At 44.4% G+C, this 19204-nt stretch overlaps 1 protein-coding gene across 1 annotated transcript in view; it reads left to right on the forward strand.

Annotated features, from left to right (window-relative positions):
• Positions 1–19204, forward strand: part of LOC133004780 (segment polarity protein dishevelled homolog DVL-1-like) — a 29473-nt gene that overhangs the window by 2939 nt on the left and 7330 nt on the right. Inside the window, exons 2-11 of the mRNA XM_061074296.1 lie at positions 4819–4888; positions 6937–7058; positions 11537–11655; positions 15589–15727; positions 16424–16517; positions 16650–16719; positions 16830–16969; positions 17436–17512; positions 18904–18971; positions 19092–19169. Coding sequence (XP_060930279.1) covers positions 4819–4888; positions 6937–7058; positions 11537–11655; positions 15589–15727; positions 16424–16517; positions 16650–16719; positions 16830–16969; positions 17436–17512; positions 18904–18971; positions 19092–19169 — 977 coding nt within the window. The remainder of the gene's footprint in view (positions 1–4818; positions 4889–6936; positions 7059–11536; positions 11656–15588; positions 15728–16423; positions 16518–16649; positions 16720–16829; positions 16970–17435; positions 17513–18903; positions 18972–19091; positions 19170–19204) is intronic.

Raw genomic sequence — 19204 nt, forward strand, 5'->3', positions numbered from 1 at the left:
GGCCCTCTGTAGTAGACCCCCTGCTGTTCTCGGAAAAAAACAGCCATTTTCTTATGAGATTGCCGAACCACATTTGCGCCGGCCATATCGGTCCTTTAAGCAATGGCCTCATGAAGCTGGTAAACGGCTCGCCCCCCCGAAACGCCTCAGACGACTGCAGCCAACGTGCCAGTTCAGCTCCTTTTGGAATCGGTGTAACCAGCGGCTGTGGCGTCTCCGGCAAATTAAAACGACGATTCTTTACATACATCTCACACCTCCGTTGTTTTTTTGTCTTATTTCTTCTAGTCATATTCCTTCATTCATCCATATTCATAAGACAGGAAGTTAAATGGAGGCTGGGTTGTTTTGAAGGCACCATTTTTCTTTCTTTTATTATCCGGAGACTTCAAGGTGATGATTTGGCGTTTTTTTTATTTTGTCCCTGCCACTGGTGGTGAGTGGGTTTGAGACCTCAGTATAATGCAAGTCACAGAGGAGCTGTGGAGCCGAGGAAGCAGCCAAGCTGAAGCTCTGAAAGAAACAGTCTTGTTTGTGCCTCAGAAAATAGGGGGGCTGGTATGGGGGGATTTTTCCTCTGCTGAGGAAGTGATGCTGTAGTCGGGGGGGGGGGGGGACGGGACACAAACAAATCTGCAGCTTTTTATTTTGCACAAATGCCACTTTGTTTTTGCCGTTTGAAGATTTCGACATTTGAAGGTTTTACTGCTACTCAGGCGTCATAGCATCAACACACAATCTCTCACTTTTATAGTGACACTATAATTTCGCTCTTTTAGTGTCTTATTGTGACGTTACAAATGGAAAACAACGAGAACATCTGTTGTTGTGGTGCTGCCTGAACCTCGTGGTTTCAGTGTTAAATGTACCAGCATGTTTACTGAGTCAGACACTCTGTCACAAATCTATTCACAATCTTATTTGACTGCAAATATTTTGCTTCCCTGTTTATAGTATCATTAGCATCGGTCCCAGCAGTCGTCCTTGGACTGTTGGCCGGTGCTGGTGGTTTTCTTCCCATGCGTCTGGTTTCTGGTTTAGGCTGCAACGCCCCGGCCCTCCTCCGTCCGTCTCTCACAGCATAAACAAACAGGTCTAATCTTCCCCAGCTACACAAATATCCCCGGCAGTTGAATATTCAGTGGTAGATCTCGTGTCATTATCCTGTGAAATCTGTTAAGACCCATTAAAAGCTGTCAGCTCGAAGAAGTCAAATCTGTGACAGCACCGGACCAGGGCTCCAGAGAGCGACCGGACAAAACTCTGTGGGGTGAGACTCGGAATTGGGATGATGATTCATGATCTGACATCATCAACTGTGATACATGTGATTGTCTGTGTGGAGAGCGACACACACACACACAAAATCCGAGGTGAAACGCTGGAATACAGATCTAATACTATAACAACCTAAAAGCTCATTGTACAAAGAAACATCCTGAACTGAATCGACTTTAAATCCAATTGGATATCGAATTGAATCAAGACTTTGTGAATCGGAATCAAATCGAATTGGGAAATCAGTGGCCCAGCCCTACTTCAGAAAACACTAATGAATATGGGAGCTGTCAAGAAAAGGTTTATTATTGCGGTGCCAAAAGGTGGAGTGAAAAAATGTGGGTGCACCTAAATTATCTATTCTTTATTCGTTAGGCTCACTAGTCTGAAGCCCTGCAGACACATGCTTCTCTAGACATGGTGTGTGTCTGTGTGTGTGTGTGTGTGTGTGTGTCTGTGTGTGTGTGAGTCTGTGGTTGTTATGAGTTCAGAAGTTGAACTGACACTGACGCTCCTGATATCAGATGGAAGCTGAAAAGAATGCAGGTCAAGGGTATATCGAAGACGTCATCTGTTATTATAACTGGTGTTGTCTTCCAGTTCCTTTAGTTTCCAGCCCTCTCCACAGATGGATAAACGTTTAACAGATTTATTTTGCACGCTGGTTTCGTTCAGACGTTGTAAAACACGCCTGTGAACCCTGTGAGTGGAACTGGTTGTCCTTGTCAAGCATACGGAAGAGGGAGCGTTGCTGAAAATATCGTTAGCCCGGGCCACTCCCACATCCTCCCAAGTCACCTTACAGCTGGTCATGCTTGACAGAGAGGATGCAAACACTTCCTACCTAACAAGCAGAGTGTGCCTCCGCCTCCCTCCCTCTTCCTCCCCGAGGTGGAACAGGCCACAGCCGCAGACTTCTGTGGTCGTCAGTTCCAAGCCCGAGCGCTGCGTTATCTCTGCCCGACACTCCCTGCAACACCGCTCCCACAGCAGCGGCAGACACACAAAAAAACACACACAACACAGCTTGGCTAATCATGTCAGTCGCAGGGAAGTTCTGGCAAACGAGAGGTGGAGAGAGAAAGCCGTCAGAGACACCCTTTGCATGAAATGTTCTTACGCTGTCCTGCTCTCCTGGAGTCGTGCTTTTACCTTTTTATGTATTCAAAGCCCAGAAGCTAATATGAGATGTCCACATGTTTCAGAAATGCTCGGATATATCATTTCTGGGGGAAATGGTAAAGAAGCACAGGGATTAAGCTGGAAACTGGTGAATGTATCAGGTTGTTTTAGGCCCCGTGCTGCCAGAGCGTCACACTGGAGGCAGGTGATCTGAACTGTGTCCCAGCAGGTCGAAGGTTAACTGGGAGGTATTTTTGTAGAGAATTTACAGCCGGGCTGAGGCTGACACACGGGATCACTCTATTAATACACGACTGAGCCGTGACACCCTGTTGTCTATCTATCTATCTATCTATCTGTCTGTCTGTCTGTCTGTCTGTCTGTCTGTCTGTCTGTCTGTCTGTCTGTCTGTCTGTCTGTCTGTCTGTCTGTCTGTCTGTCTGTCTGTCTGTCTGTCTGTCTGTCTGTCTGTCTGTCTGTCTGTCTGTCTGTCTGTCTGTCTGTCTGTCTGTCTGTCTGTCTGTCTGTCTGTCTGTCTGTCTGTCTGTCTGTCTGTCTGTCTGTCTGTCTGTCTGTCTGTCTGTCTGTCTGTCTGTCTCTCTCTCTCTGTCTGTCTGTCTGTCTGTCTGTCTGTCTGTCTGTCTGTCTGTCTGTCTGTCTGTCTGTCTGTCTGTCTGTCTGTCTGTCTGTCTGTCTGTCTGTCTGTCTGTCTGTCTCTCTATCTATCTATCTATCTATCTATCTATCTATCTATCTATCTATCTATCTATCTATCTATCTATCTATCTATCTATCTATCTATCTATCTATCTATCTATCTATCTATCTATCTATCTATCTATCTATCTATCTATCTATCTATCTATCTTTGTATCTCTCTGTCTGTCTGTCACTCTCTCCAACTATCTATCTATCTTTGTATCTGTCTGTCTGTCTGTCTGTCTGTCTGTCTGTCTGTCTGTCTGTCTGTCTGTCTGTCTGTCTGTCTGTCTGTCTGTCTGTCTGTCTGTCTGTCTGTCTGTCTGTCTGTCTGTCTGTCTGTCTGTCTGTCTGTCTGTCTGTCTGTCTGTCTGTCTGTCTGTCTGTCTGTCTGTCTGTCTCTCTATCTATCTATCTATCTATCTATCTATCTATCTATCTATCTATCTATCTATCTATCTATCTATCTATCTATCTATCTATCTATCTATCTATCTATCTATCTATCTATCTATCTATCTATCTATCTATCTATCTATCTATCTATCTATCTATCTATCTATCTATCTATCTATCTTTGTATCTCTCTGTCTGTCTGTCACTCTCTCCAACTATCTATCTATCTTTGTATCTGTCTGTCTGTCTGTCTGTCTGTCTGTCTGTCTGTCTGTCTGTCTGTCTGTCTTTCTGTCTGTCTGTCTGTCTGTCTGTCTGTCTGTCTGTCTGTCTGTCTGTCTGTCTGTCTGTCTGTCTGTCTGTCTGTCTGTCTGTCTGTCTGTCTGTCTGTCTGTCTGTCTGTCTGTCTGTCTGTCTGTCTGTCTGTCTCTCTCTACCGTTTTATCTATCCATCTATATATATCGTTGTGTCTGTCTGTCTGTCTCTCTCTCCAACTATCTATCGTTGTATCTGTCTGTCTGTCTGTCTGTCTGTCTCTCTCTCTACCGTTTTATCTATCCATCCATCTATCTTTGTATCTATCTGTCTGTCTGTCTGTCTGTCTGTCTGTCTGTCTGTCTGTCTGTCTGTCTGTCTGTCTGTCTGTCTGTCTGTCTGTCTGTCTGTCTGTCTGTCTGTCTGTCTGTCTGTCTGTCTGTCTGTCTGTCTGTCTGTCTGTCTGTCTGTCTGTCTGTCTGTCTGTCTGTCTGTCTGTCTGTCTGTCTGTCTGTCTGTCTGTCTGTCTGTCTGTCTGTCTGTCTGTCTGTCTGTCTGTCTGTCTCTCTATCGTTCTATCTATCTATCGTTGTATCTCTATGTCTGTCTGTCTCTTTCTCCAACTATCTATCTATCTTTGTATCTATCTGTCTGTATCCTATCTCTCTCTCTCTCTCTCTCTCCCTCTCTCTCTATCTATCTATCTACTGTTCTATCTATCGTATACAGTGGATCATTGTGAAACACCTGTCAGAATCAATCATTGCAGTTTTATGGTCTGGTCCTTGCCAGGGGGAGCAGCCAGCTCTTATCTCATGATTGTGTTTAGTGTAACTGCACAGACGATGTTCATAAATCACAGAAACCGATGTCGCTGCTGCTCATTGAGTTTAATGTGTTTTAGAGCCTGAATGTGGAGAAGAGGTGAATTCCTCTCAGGGTTTCTCAGCGATGCAGGAGAGTGAAGTGTCTCTCCGGGCTGTGTTCTGTGTCTGTGTCGTTCAGCTGACTCCGTGTCCTTCTCCCGGTCAGTTGAACCTAACCGTATCTGTCTGCCTGTTCCCCAGGGTGGTCAAAGAAGAGATTTCCGATGACAACGCCAAGCTGCCCTGCTTCAACGGGAGAGTAGTGTCCTGGGTAAGTGAGACTGATGGTGCGCCCCACTCTCCCAGCAGCCTCGGCTCCGGACCACAGATATGTGCAGCACTCATGGATCATGTAAATGTAGCTGTGTGACGCCTCCACAGCTTTTTAGACACTCTTCACCTTCAGCTCGCTGTTCAGCGCAGATCTAATGGTGTGAGTGCTTTCATCTCAACTGTAAAATTAGCCACAGTTATGAAATACAATCACCGTTTGCTGAGTTCGACAATAAAACAAGAAATCCTTCCATCTGGTGTCTCCTGACTGATAGAGGTTACTCTATCGACTCTGTTTGTATTTATAGAAGATAAAGAGATTCCCTGAAGGGACGATTAAGAATAGCAAATCAATCTGTCACGTAGGAGGAGAATTTACATCTTAATCATAAATCTATCACACTGCACAGAAGCTTTGGTGTAACTGTAAATATTGATGGAAGATTAAGAGCAAAGTATAATCAAATTTAAAGTTCATTTAAAGGAGCAGTATTTACAATTTAAGGGAATTTACTGATGGACTATAATATTCATCACTTTTATTTACATCCATCTCCCATGGAGCCCACGATGTTGCTCTGCGCTTGTAGCCCAGAACAGACAAATCTCACACTGGCTCTAATTGAAAGCCTTCTTTGCGTCTCTTTACTTTTAACTACTTACTTTCCTCCTCAGGGAGGTCGGAGGTCAGACTCAGCCACATGGTGCTGGCTTCAAGGTTGTGAGGGAGCATCTTCCTCAGTGTCACTAAGCATTGTAGTTACTACCTAATAACAGGGCCCACCATTTAAACTTGTGATTCACATTTAGCAGGAATATTCTTTTAAAACCACACCATTAGTTTCCAGTTTTTGAAATTGTTCTATGTTTAGTTTGGCTGCAAATATGACCTTTTCACTGAAATGTGTTGTGATTAAGAATAACACGATGCTTTAACCTGATATTAGATCCAGTAACACGTTATATTTTGTGTTTGAAATCAATAAGAAAGGTAGTTAATTACATAGGTGCCTTAAATTTGTGTGAGATTTTATTAGAATACTTACAATTAAACGAAGTAAAAGGACAAATTGTATGACACCCCTGGTCCAACCTTCATGCACCTGTCCTGTACCATACGATGTAAAATATGGGAGACACCTCCCCAAACCCCATATTACTGTGCATGGATCATTCATTACCATCATTAAGTTGCACCAGGCATTTTACAGCTCTATAGAAACACCTGGTCACATGTTAGTTTATATTAAATAATCCAATGAGCTCCACAGATTAGGTGATACCAAATTTTTTTTTTAAATCCTCAACGTTTAAATAAATTTATATAAATCTGTTCTCTTCTGATTTTAAATTTCATTTTAACAGGTTTTTATTTTGATCTATATTGCATGTGAAGCAGTTTCAGTGGCATTTCTTGTATTCAGTGTGCTATACAAATTCAGTTATTATTATTATAATAATAATTATTATTATTATAGCAATTTTCTATAAATCAGCTGAACCAAGGACCAAAGTAAAATTTACTCATTGTTGATGTGTTTCCAGATAGGAAACTGCAGAAATACTTTCAGTAAAAGTAGAGTCAGGAATCGAGTTCACTGAAGAACCTGATGACACCTGTGACTCCCTGAGCTCACATTAGAATAATCCCATCCATACAGTTGTTAGTCTCCACGGCCGCCTGCTTCAACGTTCATCATTCTGGTTCAGATGAAAGCAGAGGAGCCGAATCTCTGGGTCATTGTGCGTCATCCTTTGTTCTGACACTCACCTGGGTAAAAGCAGTGAGGTCTTTTAAGTTTCTGCGTCGCTCGCCGTGTTTCTCAAGTTGTTTATGCGTCGCCACCAGTCGTCTCCGGGCCGCTTCTCAGCATCTCATTTCACCGCTGCTCCTACTGCACCCCCCCCCCCCCCCCCGTGCGTCTGTCTCCCAGGGGGCAGCATCACCGGGTTCATCGCCGATATCATCCCACAAAGTATTTATTATTGTGTGTGTTTCTCTACCGAGCCGAAACCCGTAACGAACCTTTCCCATGTCTCCCTCAGCTGGTTCTGGCAGAGAGCGCTCACTCGGATGGAGGGTCTCAGTGCACGGAGAGCCACCCGGAGCTGCCCCCCCCTCTGGAGAGGACAGGAGGCATCGGAGACTCCCGCCCCCCCTCCTTCCAGTGAGTAGGCTGATAAGCGCTCGTCTCACACGCACAATTACACACGCATGCATGTAGGCAGAGGTATTCAAGCACACCAATTACTTTTTTCACAGCCTACAAAATATGTGCTAATCGGAATGAGGATTGCTTATGAGAGCTCATCATCACAGGACTCATATGGGTGGTGTAGGTGGCCCGTGTGCTAACATGACACATGCTACAGCTCGAAAGTGCAAACATGCATGAGCGGCTCTCCCACTTGTGTGTGTGTGTGTGTGTGTGTGCTCCCTTCCCTCCACTCGACATCAGTACGCTCATCTATGTTACCGTGAGCCGCCGCTGCCGCTGAATCTTGAAATAGCCATCGCGGCCTAAACATCTTCAGGCGAATCCTGGCACTCAGTGAGGCCCTTTGTATCCAGTCACTCAGAGCACTCGTCCATACTCGGCTAATGAAGGCGTGTGTGGTTGAAACAGACAGTGGTGCCTGAAAGCAGAGAAATGGAGATGCTCCCGACCGCCTGAGTCCGGTCACCTGAGCCCCGGACTTTAAAACTCCAGCCAGGGCAGATTCACAGAATATCACTGCACCGGCTCAGGAGACGTCCCGGGCTAAATATAACCGGACGCACTGGGGGCAGTGGGGGCAGTGAGGGTTGAGTTGTTGCCATCGCATCGCCGGAGCAATACGGCCGCGGCTCTATATTGAGAACAAGCAATCTGTCATGTCTGTGTGTGTATCTCTTTATCCACTCTTTGACATCTCAGCTCTCTTTTGCCCTCTATGGGCCGATCCCTGCTGCTCCGCCTGTCAGCCGGCCTGATGCTTTTATTGTTCCCGGGGCCCTTGGCTCTCACCACGGTTACCGCCACCTTGTGGAGTGAAATGGAAGTGCGCCATCCTCCTTCACCCCCACGTAATCCCCCCCTCCCTCACTCTCCCTTTCTGTGTTTCTCTCTTTGAGTCAGACGGACCGAGGCCTTTCTCTCTCGGGCGGCGTGCTGAATTCCCCACAGCGAGCGAACGCCCTCTCCCCCCCCACCCCCCTGAAATTAATCCCGGCTCCCACCTTCTACCGCTCTCTGTAACTAGCGAGGAATATTATTACCACTTCATTTCCCCTTTGTGCTTTATTCATGCATCTCATGTGTTTGTCGGGCGTGAATGGCTCTGTTTGATGAGCACGCCGAATAGGTGTCGCTGCGAAATGGACACAACTGATGTGCTGCTGCTGCTGCCTGGTAATCCGGATTAACGTACATTAAAAAGCGCCCCATCTCCATTTCCCAAGAGGGAGGAGGGAGGAGGGAAGGCTATTGGCAGCAATGAGGAGTGGGGTGGGTGGGTGTGTGTGAGGGGAGGGGGGTTGAAAGGAGGTGGCATTTGTTCACAGCTGCAGCCCAGCGCCTTGGATAATCCCCCCCCCCCCCCCCCCCCCCCCGGATCAGCAGGCCTGCCGCCCGGCTGCTCGGCTGCTCGGCCTGATTGTCAGCGTCACCTGCCCCCCCGAGTCGCCACCGATAGTAGAAACGCATCCAAACTGTGCATCTTTATTCTTTGGTGATATTTGCAAAACATGCGGTGATCAGTGCCGGTGAGGTCCTGGCGAGGTGCAGCCATTAGCTCTCTGCAGCCGGAGCGTGTGAGCACGGCTGGTTGAGCACTTCCCCCCCCCCGCTGAGGGAACACAGCAGACGCAGCATCCAGTCGACTTTTGTGTTTTTAATTTGCATTGATCTGTGGATATCGAGGTGTGTCAGGGAAACAGAATGCAGCCACTGCAGGATCATCTTTGTGTTTTATTTCTATTCACGAATACAACACGTGTCTGTGAACTTTACCGGCTCTTCCACGCTCTTCTTCTGATTTTAAATTTCATTTTAACATGTTTTTAATTTGGTCTATATTGTATGTGAAGCAGTTTCAGTGGCATTTCTTGTATTCAGGGTGCTATACAAATACAGTTATTATTATTATTATTATTATTATTATAGCAATTTTCTATAAATCAGCTGAACCAAGGACCAAAGTGAAATGTACTCATTGTTGATGTGTTTCCAGATAGGAAACTGCAGAAATACTTCCAGTGAAAGTAGAGTCAGGAACCGAGTTCACGGAAGAACCTGATGACACCTGTGACTCCCTGAGCTCACATTAGAATAATCACATCCATACAGTTGTTAGGGAAACGAAATGCAGCCACTGCAGGATCATCTTTGTGTTTTATTTCTATTTATGAATACGACACGTGTCTGTGTACTTTACCGGCTCTTCCACGCTCTTCTTCTGATTTTAAATTTCATTTTAACATGTTTTTAATTTGATCTATATTGTATGTGAAGCAGTTTCAGTGGCATTTCTTGTATTCAGGGTGCTATACAAAATACAGTTGTTATTATTATTATTATTATTATAGCAATTTTCTATAAATCAGCTGAACCAAGGACCAAAGTGAAATGTACTCATTGTTGATGTGTTTCCAGATAGGAAACTGCAGAAATACTTCCAGTGAAAGTAGAGTCAGGAACCGAGTTCACTGAAGAACCTGATGACACCTGTGACTCCCTGAGCTCACATTAGAATTATCACATCCATACAGTTGTTAGGGAAACCAAATGCAGCCACTGCAGGATCATCTTTGTGTTTTATTTCTATTTACGAATACAACACGTGTCTGTAGACTTTACAGGCTCTTCCACGCTCTTCTTCTGATTTTAAATTTCATTTTAACATGTTTTTAATTTGGTCTATATTATATGTGAAGCAGTTTCAGTGGCATTTCTTGTATTCAGGGTGCTATACGAATACAGTTATTATTATTATTATCATAACAAATTTCTATAAATCAGCTGAACCAAGGACCAAAGTGAAATGTACTCATTGTTGATGTGTTTCCAGATAGGAAACTGCAGAAATACTTCCAGTGAAAGTAGAGTCAGGAACCGAGTTCACTGAAGAACCTGATGACACCTGTGACTCCCTGAGCTCACATTAGAAGAATCACATCCATACAGTTGTTAGGGAAACAAAATGCAGCCACTGCAGGATCATTTTTGTGTTTTATGAATACAACACGTGTCTGTGTACTTTACAGGCTCTTCCACGTGAGCGTGAGTGGACACGAATGCAGGTTAGATTATCTGTGCCGGTGTAAAGTACATGTTGCACACATGCCTAAGTGTGTGTGACAGACTGACAGGCTTGAGGAGAGTTCTCACCGGCTTCAGGTTTCCTCGGTGCCTGGTGGCGGTGGACGTCCCTTCACCCCGACGCCTGAGGCCACGGCGTCTCCATCCCTCTGACAGAATAACAATCTGCCCTCCAGCCCCCCTCCAGAGCCCCTCCAGAGCCCCTCAGACTCCTCCCAGACCCCCAGCACACAGGCCGGCTCACCGCTCGGCCCACACCTGATCTACCACTTCTCGCTTTTTTTAATTTTTTTTATACAATCTGTCATCCTCCCCTGTCTCTCTCTCTCTCTCCCAATCACGCTCCCGGCACCATCTGGGCTTTCAATAGGTCTCATTAATGCAAGTATTGTGCAGAGTGGCTCCCTCTCAGGGTATCTGGTCATTAAAGACACTTAGTGAAAAACAAATCACATACCGCAGAACAATGAAAGTGCTGTTTTGGCCCGAGGGACTGAATTTGAAACAGTCATAATATGAGTTCCATATTCCCCTAAGGTTGAATGGCAGGCAAACTGATATTATAACAGACAGAAGTGTATTGTGGCTGGGGGATTATGTTCACCTGTGTTAATTAATCTGAAAGATTTGCTGCGAGGGAGGCAGAGAGTGTGTGTTTTGTGCATCAATATCAATACCATTCTGCCCTGCGTTTTATCACTGGAGACCGCTATGGCACTCACCACTGTACTCTTTATAACAAGGTTGGCTGGCCAGCCCTGTCTGAAAAAAGGGATGGTCATTGGACGATTTATATTTACAAAACAATCATTGGGCTACTGCCACTATATCTCTCCTCTCTCATCAGCTGGAATTGTAATACCCACAATACCCGCTCCCAGAGCTGGCTTTCCTTATATCTGCCTCGTGTTAAGACCAACTTGGGGAAGACAGCTTTCTGTTACAAGGCGCCCTACATCTGGAATGAGGTCCAAAAACCTTTAAGGTTGTGCTCATTAGTTTCATTGAGGGAGTTCTCGAGTCTGATCTCATGTACAGCTGACTTCTCCTGCAGTGATTGTAACTGCTAGTTGACTTAGTATTTTATACTGACGAATTGTTAAATACCTTGTATTACTGTATATATATATATATGCATATTTATTTCACTCTTATTTATTCAATGTATTAACTCTTCAATGTATCAACTCTTTATTGTACCCTCGGCACCATTGAAAATTTGTGTCTTATCCCTCAATGTGTTTTCCGAGGCTTAAATAAATATTTAATCAATCAATCAATATCAATCTGAGGGAAGTATTTCTGATGTGTGTTTGTGTGTGTGTGTGTTTCTTTGTGTGTTGCAGTGCCAACGCGGTCAGCAGTCGAGACGGCCTGGACACGGAGACGGGAACGGAGTCTCTGCTGAGCCACCGCAGGGAGCGAGAGAGGGAGCGGGCGCGGAGGAGAGCGAGAGAGACTGAGCGTGAGTATTATCAGCGTGGAGCAGACGGATCCTTAAAAATGCAATTATCCTGTCATCCCAACTTATTACATTTCGGTGCTTTTTACTCAATCTCAACTTTTTCTACTCTGCACACGTCACTCACCTCCACAAAAAAAATTGAGCGGATATCTAAACGCTCGAGAGTAAAGAAGAAGAAAGAGGTGAATCAGTTGGACTGTTGGTTAAAGATTCTGGAATCCACTTTCCTGCCTGGAGATTGTCCGGCTGTGTCCTGTGTGACTCAGGTTTATGCTCAGAGGCTGTTCCAGGTGGTCGTCACCCTCCCCACTTGTCCACTGATGAAACCCTGTCAGAAGACACTTGTGTTTCATGAAAAATCAGAGGAGAGTCTTTTCCAGCTTTTGTTTAGATACAAATCCTGCCATCCACCATCTACCTGGACATGAAATTGTTGGGATTTCTGATTTCAAAAGCCCTGAGAACCATTATCAGGAGCAAACACATCTTCTCCCTTTATTGTTTTGGTATTTTTACTGAAGCAATTTATTTGGCGCTTTCTCCCTGATCCCTCAGAGGACGTGCTTGAACTGCTCTGTCGGCTTTACCGGCTCTATTTTTTTTTAATATGACAGCCTCAACAGGCGACATCAGATATCTGCTCTGTCCACAGCAGAGAACAGTGAAGGGCTGCAGGAAAAATACGTGTTTTGTTACCTGAATATCCAGATATCCACTTCATTCTCTCCCTGTTCTTACCAAATAGAGATTTTTGGTAATTTTTAATTGGATTCATGGCAGGAAGTAATAAAGACGCAGCCTCTGATGCAGCCGGTTGTTGTTGTTTTTTGTTTTCCTCCCTGCAAAGCCAGTTGTCTCCCTCCGTCTCTGCTTCCCCTCATCCTCTCTTCACAGCGAGTCTGGCTCTTTGTATCCTGTGCTCCAGGCTCATTAAGCAAATACTCATTAATTTATTTGGTGCAATTGGTATCACATAGTATCAGCATCAGGTTGTGGTTGTAGGACGAGCAGCTACCGTCTCGCAACCTGGGAACTTTATTCAATCGACTGATTTCATCGGGATCGAACTGTTGGGCAACTTGGGACAGTGTGTTTGTTTTATTGACTCGGCTCAAAGTGACGTGTTGTTGACGGTGACGGCGTCAGAGCCACAGCTGCCGACTGCTGGCTGCACATCTGTTGTTGTGCCGGTGAAACGGAAATACATCGAGTTTAATGAACTTTATGTCCGTCCACCAAAATCCACTGTGTTCACTGATGTCAGCACACGTGAGGCGCTGTTGTACAGATAATGGAGAAAAGAGAATTACTTTAGGATCACTTCATGTGTAGGTTTGCCACCTATTCTTATTAGGACTTAACATGGATCTAAACCTAAACACATTACATTACATTACATTACATTATGTAAACACAAACACAATTCAAATCGTACATCTAACCCTAACCAGGACTTAGGAAATGTACCTTTACCTCATTATAGCACCAGGACATTACATTGACTTACATAGATTTCCTGGAGACTAACTATAACTTAACCATAGTCACTACTTGTCTAACATTGAGCTAAACCTAACCTTAAATCATTTCTTCACTTTAAAATGTAAAGATTTATGTTACGGATTAAAATTTGTCTCCATAAGTAAAGACAAGTCCCCACCATGTGACAGTGTAGGTTAAACAGATTTAGGTCCCCACAACAGGAGTAATACCTGAACCACAGACACACACACACACACACACACACACACACACACACACACACACACACACACACACACACACACACACACACACACACACACACACACAGTGTTTCTTTCCTCACCTCACATCTCCTCGCCCTTCCACGGGACTTGTTGTCTCAGTTGGGCGTGTGTTCCCTGTGGTTCCACGGCTCATGAATCTAGCAGGACCTAATAAAGTGGAGTTTAATTCTGCTCAGTGGTTTGCCCTCACGGTCACATGACCTGGCTGTAGAGACATATAAAGCTGTAGCCGGCGCCCGGGCTCCGCCTCCTCACCTCACTGCCTGCAGCATCAGCAGCAGCAGCAGGAATTCCCCTGTCACCTTATCCACACGCTTCAAGTGATCCCGTCTCTGTGTGAACGTTCGCTGGTTCTACGGCGATCAGGTAAAGTGCTCTGCCCCCCCGGTAAACACCAGCCCTTGTTGTTAGTCTGTCTGCGCTGAAGCGTTTGAGTGTGAACGGATGAATAATGTAGCAGTGGAGACTTTTAGGGAGGGATGAACAGGTGTAAGACCCCCGAGGGCGGCGTGACGGCGTGATGGGATCCGATCCGTTTCGAGGCCGTGAGACAAGACTCTGATGTTTCGGTTATTGCAGCGTAGCAGAGAACATCTAATACCTCCACCCAAAAAAAAAAAAAAAACAGAACAACTGCATGAAGCATTATGCTGCTCAGTGCTGCTGGGATTTGGAGGCTGAAGTCAGAGCATACATGGCTAAGCCGGAGCACTTACGCTCGTGTTAAGGTATTATCACGAAACACAAACACAGCTGGTGAACTTCAGCTGTCCTGCGTTATTAAAAAAAAAAAAAAGTGTCTTCAAACCCTCCTGTCTCTGAGCTGTTAACAACCCTGATGGTGTTTTTCACCTGAGGCGGAGACGAGAGAGAGGACGGCCCATCAGCTCAAATCCCACATTATCTCCCTCTGTGGGGGGGGGGGGGGGAACCCATCAACTGATTGGACAGGAGCCGATTAGTAGTCATTCTATAGCTGCGTGCGATGAGAGGGAGGGAGGGAGGGAGGGGAGAGAGGGAGGGGCAGGTGGGGGTGAGGAAATACTTTCTCCCGACTCTCGGCTCAGTTTGTGCGTGCGTCGGATGAGAGATCGCCGTGTCTCTGTGGTGAGAGGGATTTGTTGTGTTGATGGAATCTGACATTTTTTGCTACTGGAGGTTTTATTCATTTATTCCAAGGTGTTTTATTTTGAAAGTTACAACTATTATTGCTTGTTTTTGAGCGCTTAGGTTTATGTTGTTTATGTAATTTAATGTTACCCACGAGTGTAGAAATTATCAGTTTAAATTGTTCCTTTGGCTTTTATCTATTGAGTTCTTTATCTGTTAATTTATTTCCTTTTAAACTTCACATCTTTGGAAAAAGACTTGATATATTCGCTCGTCAGTGATAATCTTTCATGTTGATGACCTGTTTGTGTCACCGCCTGTGTTGTAGACGAGCAGCCGGCCGGTGGGCAGAGAGCGGGGGTGCACAGGCCGGCTTCTAGAGACGGACTCGCACAGACGGACACAGACCTCAGCCTGTGAACCTGCACCCGTGTGTTTCCCCTTTGTGTTGCTCTCTCTCCGGTGTGGCAGTCGTCCCAGCGCGGGAGGAAATCTGTTTGAGTGAATCCTCTCGGTGGATGTCACGTCCCTCTGCTGATTGAGTGCTTATGTGCAGTGGCTCAGCTTTCATAAGAGTAACCTCCCGGGCGGAGCCAGCGATGGGAACTGCCACATTGCTGGAATGTTTTGCTTGCTCTCGGCCAAAGCGCTGGCTGCCACGCCCTCTTGGCCTTATGAGATCGTTCCGCCCAATCCGCTGTTTCCCTGAGACGTCTCCACCTCGGTGGCAATGTACGTATGGAGTTGGACAGGGTGGTCGTACCTGGGACTTTTCTTTGTGTGAGGAAGTTAATTAATGCAGAGCTGTGTACAGGAAGACACTCGACTGAGAATACATCCCAAACATCTGTATTTCTACCTTTTTCAAAGAACTGAACCTGTGACTCATTCTTCTGTAAACTCTGATTTCTGATTTTCAAACCTCACATAGACGTCCTCCCCCTCGTTTTGATCTAACCCGTCGATGAACAACATGACCTCTCGTCTGACTCACCCCTCTCCCTGCTCTCTCTGTCTCTCTCTCTCTCTCTCTCTCTCTGCTCTCTCTCTCCAGTCCCTCGCATCAACGGTCACTCCAAATCAGAGCGCACTGCCAGAGACTCGGCCATGGGTTACGACAGCGCCTCAGTAATGAGCAGCGAGCTGGAGTCCAGCTCCTTTGTTGACAGTGAGGAGGATGAGGATGCGAGCAGGTAACACACCACTCCTCGTCTGCACCCAGACTCTTGTATCAGTACTGTTTGTTTCTTAAAATATATCTGTTGTTTTATTTCAATTTATAAAAAAATCGAAACACCCAAATATATATTATTTCTGCAGTAGATATGATTTCTTCGAGTGTTTTCCCTTGAAACTCAGTAGTTTCAGTGTCTTACAGTAATTTGGGGGATTTTTTTACTTGACTTATCATTTATTCTGCATAAGTTGTGGCGGATCCATCACTAATTCATGATACTTCATTAAATCTCTACTCAATTTAGAGTCTACTTCTTTTGTAAAATGAAAATGCACATTAATTCAGCATTGTGTATTCTGTAAAGTAATTTTATATTTCAGCAAATGCAAATTCAGATGCTGAACCAGGCCAGAAATTCCGTGGGGGCTCTGATTCAGTTAAATATTAATTAGCAGCACAGTATATGAAAAATCTAAATCTAACTGTAAACACTGAAAAATTATGTTGTAGATGCAATTTGCAAATGGACTATTAACACGAATCAGCTCTGTGTCAAATATCACATTATCAGATCATTTAACCATATACCAGGTCATATTCGAATTAAATAAACTGTTTCACACTCCTCGGCCATTTGCTTTTTCCGTCTTATTTTAACATCCTATCTTTGTCTCCTTCTTTCTTTCCTTTCCTCTCTCCTTCTGCATCTCAGGCTCAGCAGCTCCACAGAACAAAGTTCTTCTTCGCACCTGATGCGCAGACACAAGCGCCGCCGACGGAGGCACAAAGTGGCCAAAATAGACCGGGTGAGCACGTTACATCCGCCCGCTGCTGCAATTGAAATTGACGTTTTTCAGTTTGAAACAGATGAGAGAGCTGATTGATATTGACTATTTGTTGCTCTACATATTCTCATGTCCTCCTCCCTCTCTTTCCAGTCCTCATCCTTCAGCAGCATCACCGACTCCACGATGAGCCTCAACATCATCACCGTCACACTGAACATGGGTAGAGCTGATACGTCCACAACTATAACGCTTATATCACAACTTTACACCAATCATTTCTGATATATATATACACATGGCTAGAATAATCCTGTGCTTTCTCCCTGACAGAGAAATACAACTTTTTGGGTATCAGCATTGTTGGTCAGAGTAATGACCGGGGAGATGGGGGCATCTACATCGGCTCCATCATGAAGGGAGGAGCTGTGGCTGCTGACGGGAGAATCGAACCTGGAGACATGCTCCTCCAGGTACATTAGCCCAGGATTTCAGTTTAACAAATTAACATTCAAGAATTTTGTATTTGTGATGTAGTATTGTGTTATATATCAGTGCTGGGTGTGATGACAACACGTCTGCTGCTGCTGATTCTCAGCGTGAAAGCTGAACTTAGGTTTTCTGGCCCTTTTAAAATCCACTTCCTGCCACTTTCTTCTTATTTGATCTCAGTGGCTCCACCTACTGGCGAACACACGACGGCTGATTCCACTTTCCTGCCGCACCAGCATTCATAATATAGGTTTTATTTTTTACGTTGGAAGTAGCTTAGGATTTGCAGGCATCTGAGCACGGCAGAGATTAATGTGTGTGAGTTCATTGAGTTGTGTAGCAGAGGTTAAACATAATGATTTAGTCACAAAAAACACACAATGTACAAATAATGAGTGGAATCTGACATGTGGAGTTGAACATGTATGTTTGTGTTGTGTCAACCAGGTGAATGATGTGAACTTTGAGAACATGAGCAATGACGACGCCGTCAGGATTCTCAGAGAGATCGTTTCCAAAACCGGGTAAGAACATTAAAAACCTGTTCAGATCACTTCCTGAGCGTTAGGGATCGTTCGGATCTCAGATCAGATTTAGTCTCAGATCAGATTTACAGAACAACTCACTGTATGTTGGGTGTAATCTTACACGGAATTAGAGAGGTTGCTGTTCTGGTATTCGTAGGATTTAAAGAATTAAAAGCAAAGCACGCTGAGAAAAGGTCATGACTCTTAAATATGAGCACATCCCTAAATGTTTATCTGTTGTTGCTAAAACAGTTGTGACATCGGCCAGAGAAGGGTTTTGTTTTTTCGTCTGTGTCAGATTGTTTTAAGCAAAAACTAGTTGTCCAATTTCCATGACATTTTATAGAGCGGTAGGGTATGACCCAAGAAAGAACTATTTCGATTTTTGGGGTGGATTCTCTTTCTCTAACATGGTGAGATAGAGGGTTTTTCAACGCTTCCCTTGATTTCTCAGAATAATTTATGTAGAATCAGGCACGTTTACAGGACTGATATTTACGTGTGTGTGCACATCCAGATAAACATCTAGATAATCTTAATGTGTTTCATAAGGGGCCTGCTGTGCCTTGGCTGAGGATTGAACTCTGCTGACTCATATAATACACTTTGTTTTTTTAGATTTGCTGATTGCTGATTAGATTTTCCGCAGCCTCTTTGCGACCTCTTGTAAAACGATGTGATCAGCTCTTTTCCTGCCTCGCTCTCTCGCTGGTTAAACAAGTTGAGAGCAAGATTTCAAAGCACACGCACTAATACTCTATAGTATAAATAAGCAGATCATCTCCGGGGAGTCAGTTTGCGTTTGACTTGTTGTAAGTGCTATCCTCAGGAAACAGAGACCTGATCTCTCTGCTCATGCATGAAATGGAGCTGCTGATATAAATCAGTTTCTGACATGACAGTTCACAACGCCCTGTCTCATGACTTTAAAGAAAGTGAAAAACAAATTAAATTTCGTTAAAATTCCACATTTTATCTGGATCTGCTCCAAAATGTAATGAGTTCTTCTTCGGGTCACGACACACACCTTCACATAATTTCAAGGAAATAGGCTCAGTAGTGTATTGACTGCAGATTTCTGTTTGCTGCATTATTTAGCTTTAAACTAACTTTTGGGTTTTTAAATGGCTTAATAGGGTTCATATCAGGTTCATATTCATAAGAGGAGGAAAAGTGTTAGGCTGAGTCAGTAGCTTCCTTTAAATCAAAGCATAACATTTATTTTTTATCGTACTGCTTTCCCTGTTTTTACCTAAATCTAGTTGTTATTATTGTAATAAGTGGTCATGCTTGATTTCTGTTTTTATTCTTTTACTTATGTTTTTATATGTGAAATATTATATTGTTCTCTGCATTCTTTATACTAATTTACTATATTCTTTCTCCAGTCCTATTAGTCTTACCGTTGCCAAATGCTGGGACCCGTCTCCACGAAGCTACTTCACGATCCCTCGTGGTAAGACCTGTGCAGTCATGTGGATATAGATCCTAATTCTACTTAGCAAATACATAAAACAGATCAAATATATTTGTATTACATTTGTAGCAGAGGAACTGATGCCATGTCATTTTGCAGCTGAACCAGTGAGACCCATTGACCCTGCAGCCTGGATTTCTCACACCACTGCCCTGACAGGACCTTACCCGCACTACGGTAAAAACCACCAACCACACACATCCTTTCTGAAG

Source organism: Limanda limanda, chromosome 7, assembly GCF_963576545.1.
Source record: "Limanda limanda chromosome 7, fLimLim1.1, whole genome shotgun sequence".
Taxonomy (NCBI): Eukaryota; Metazoa; Chordata; class Actinopteri; order Pleuronectiformes; family Pleuronectidae; genus Limanda; species Limanda limanda.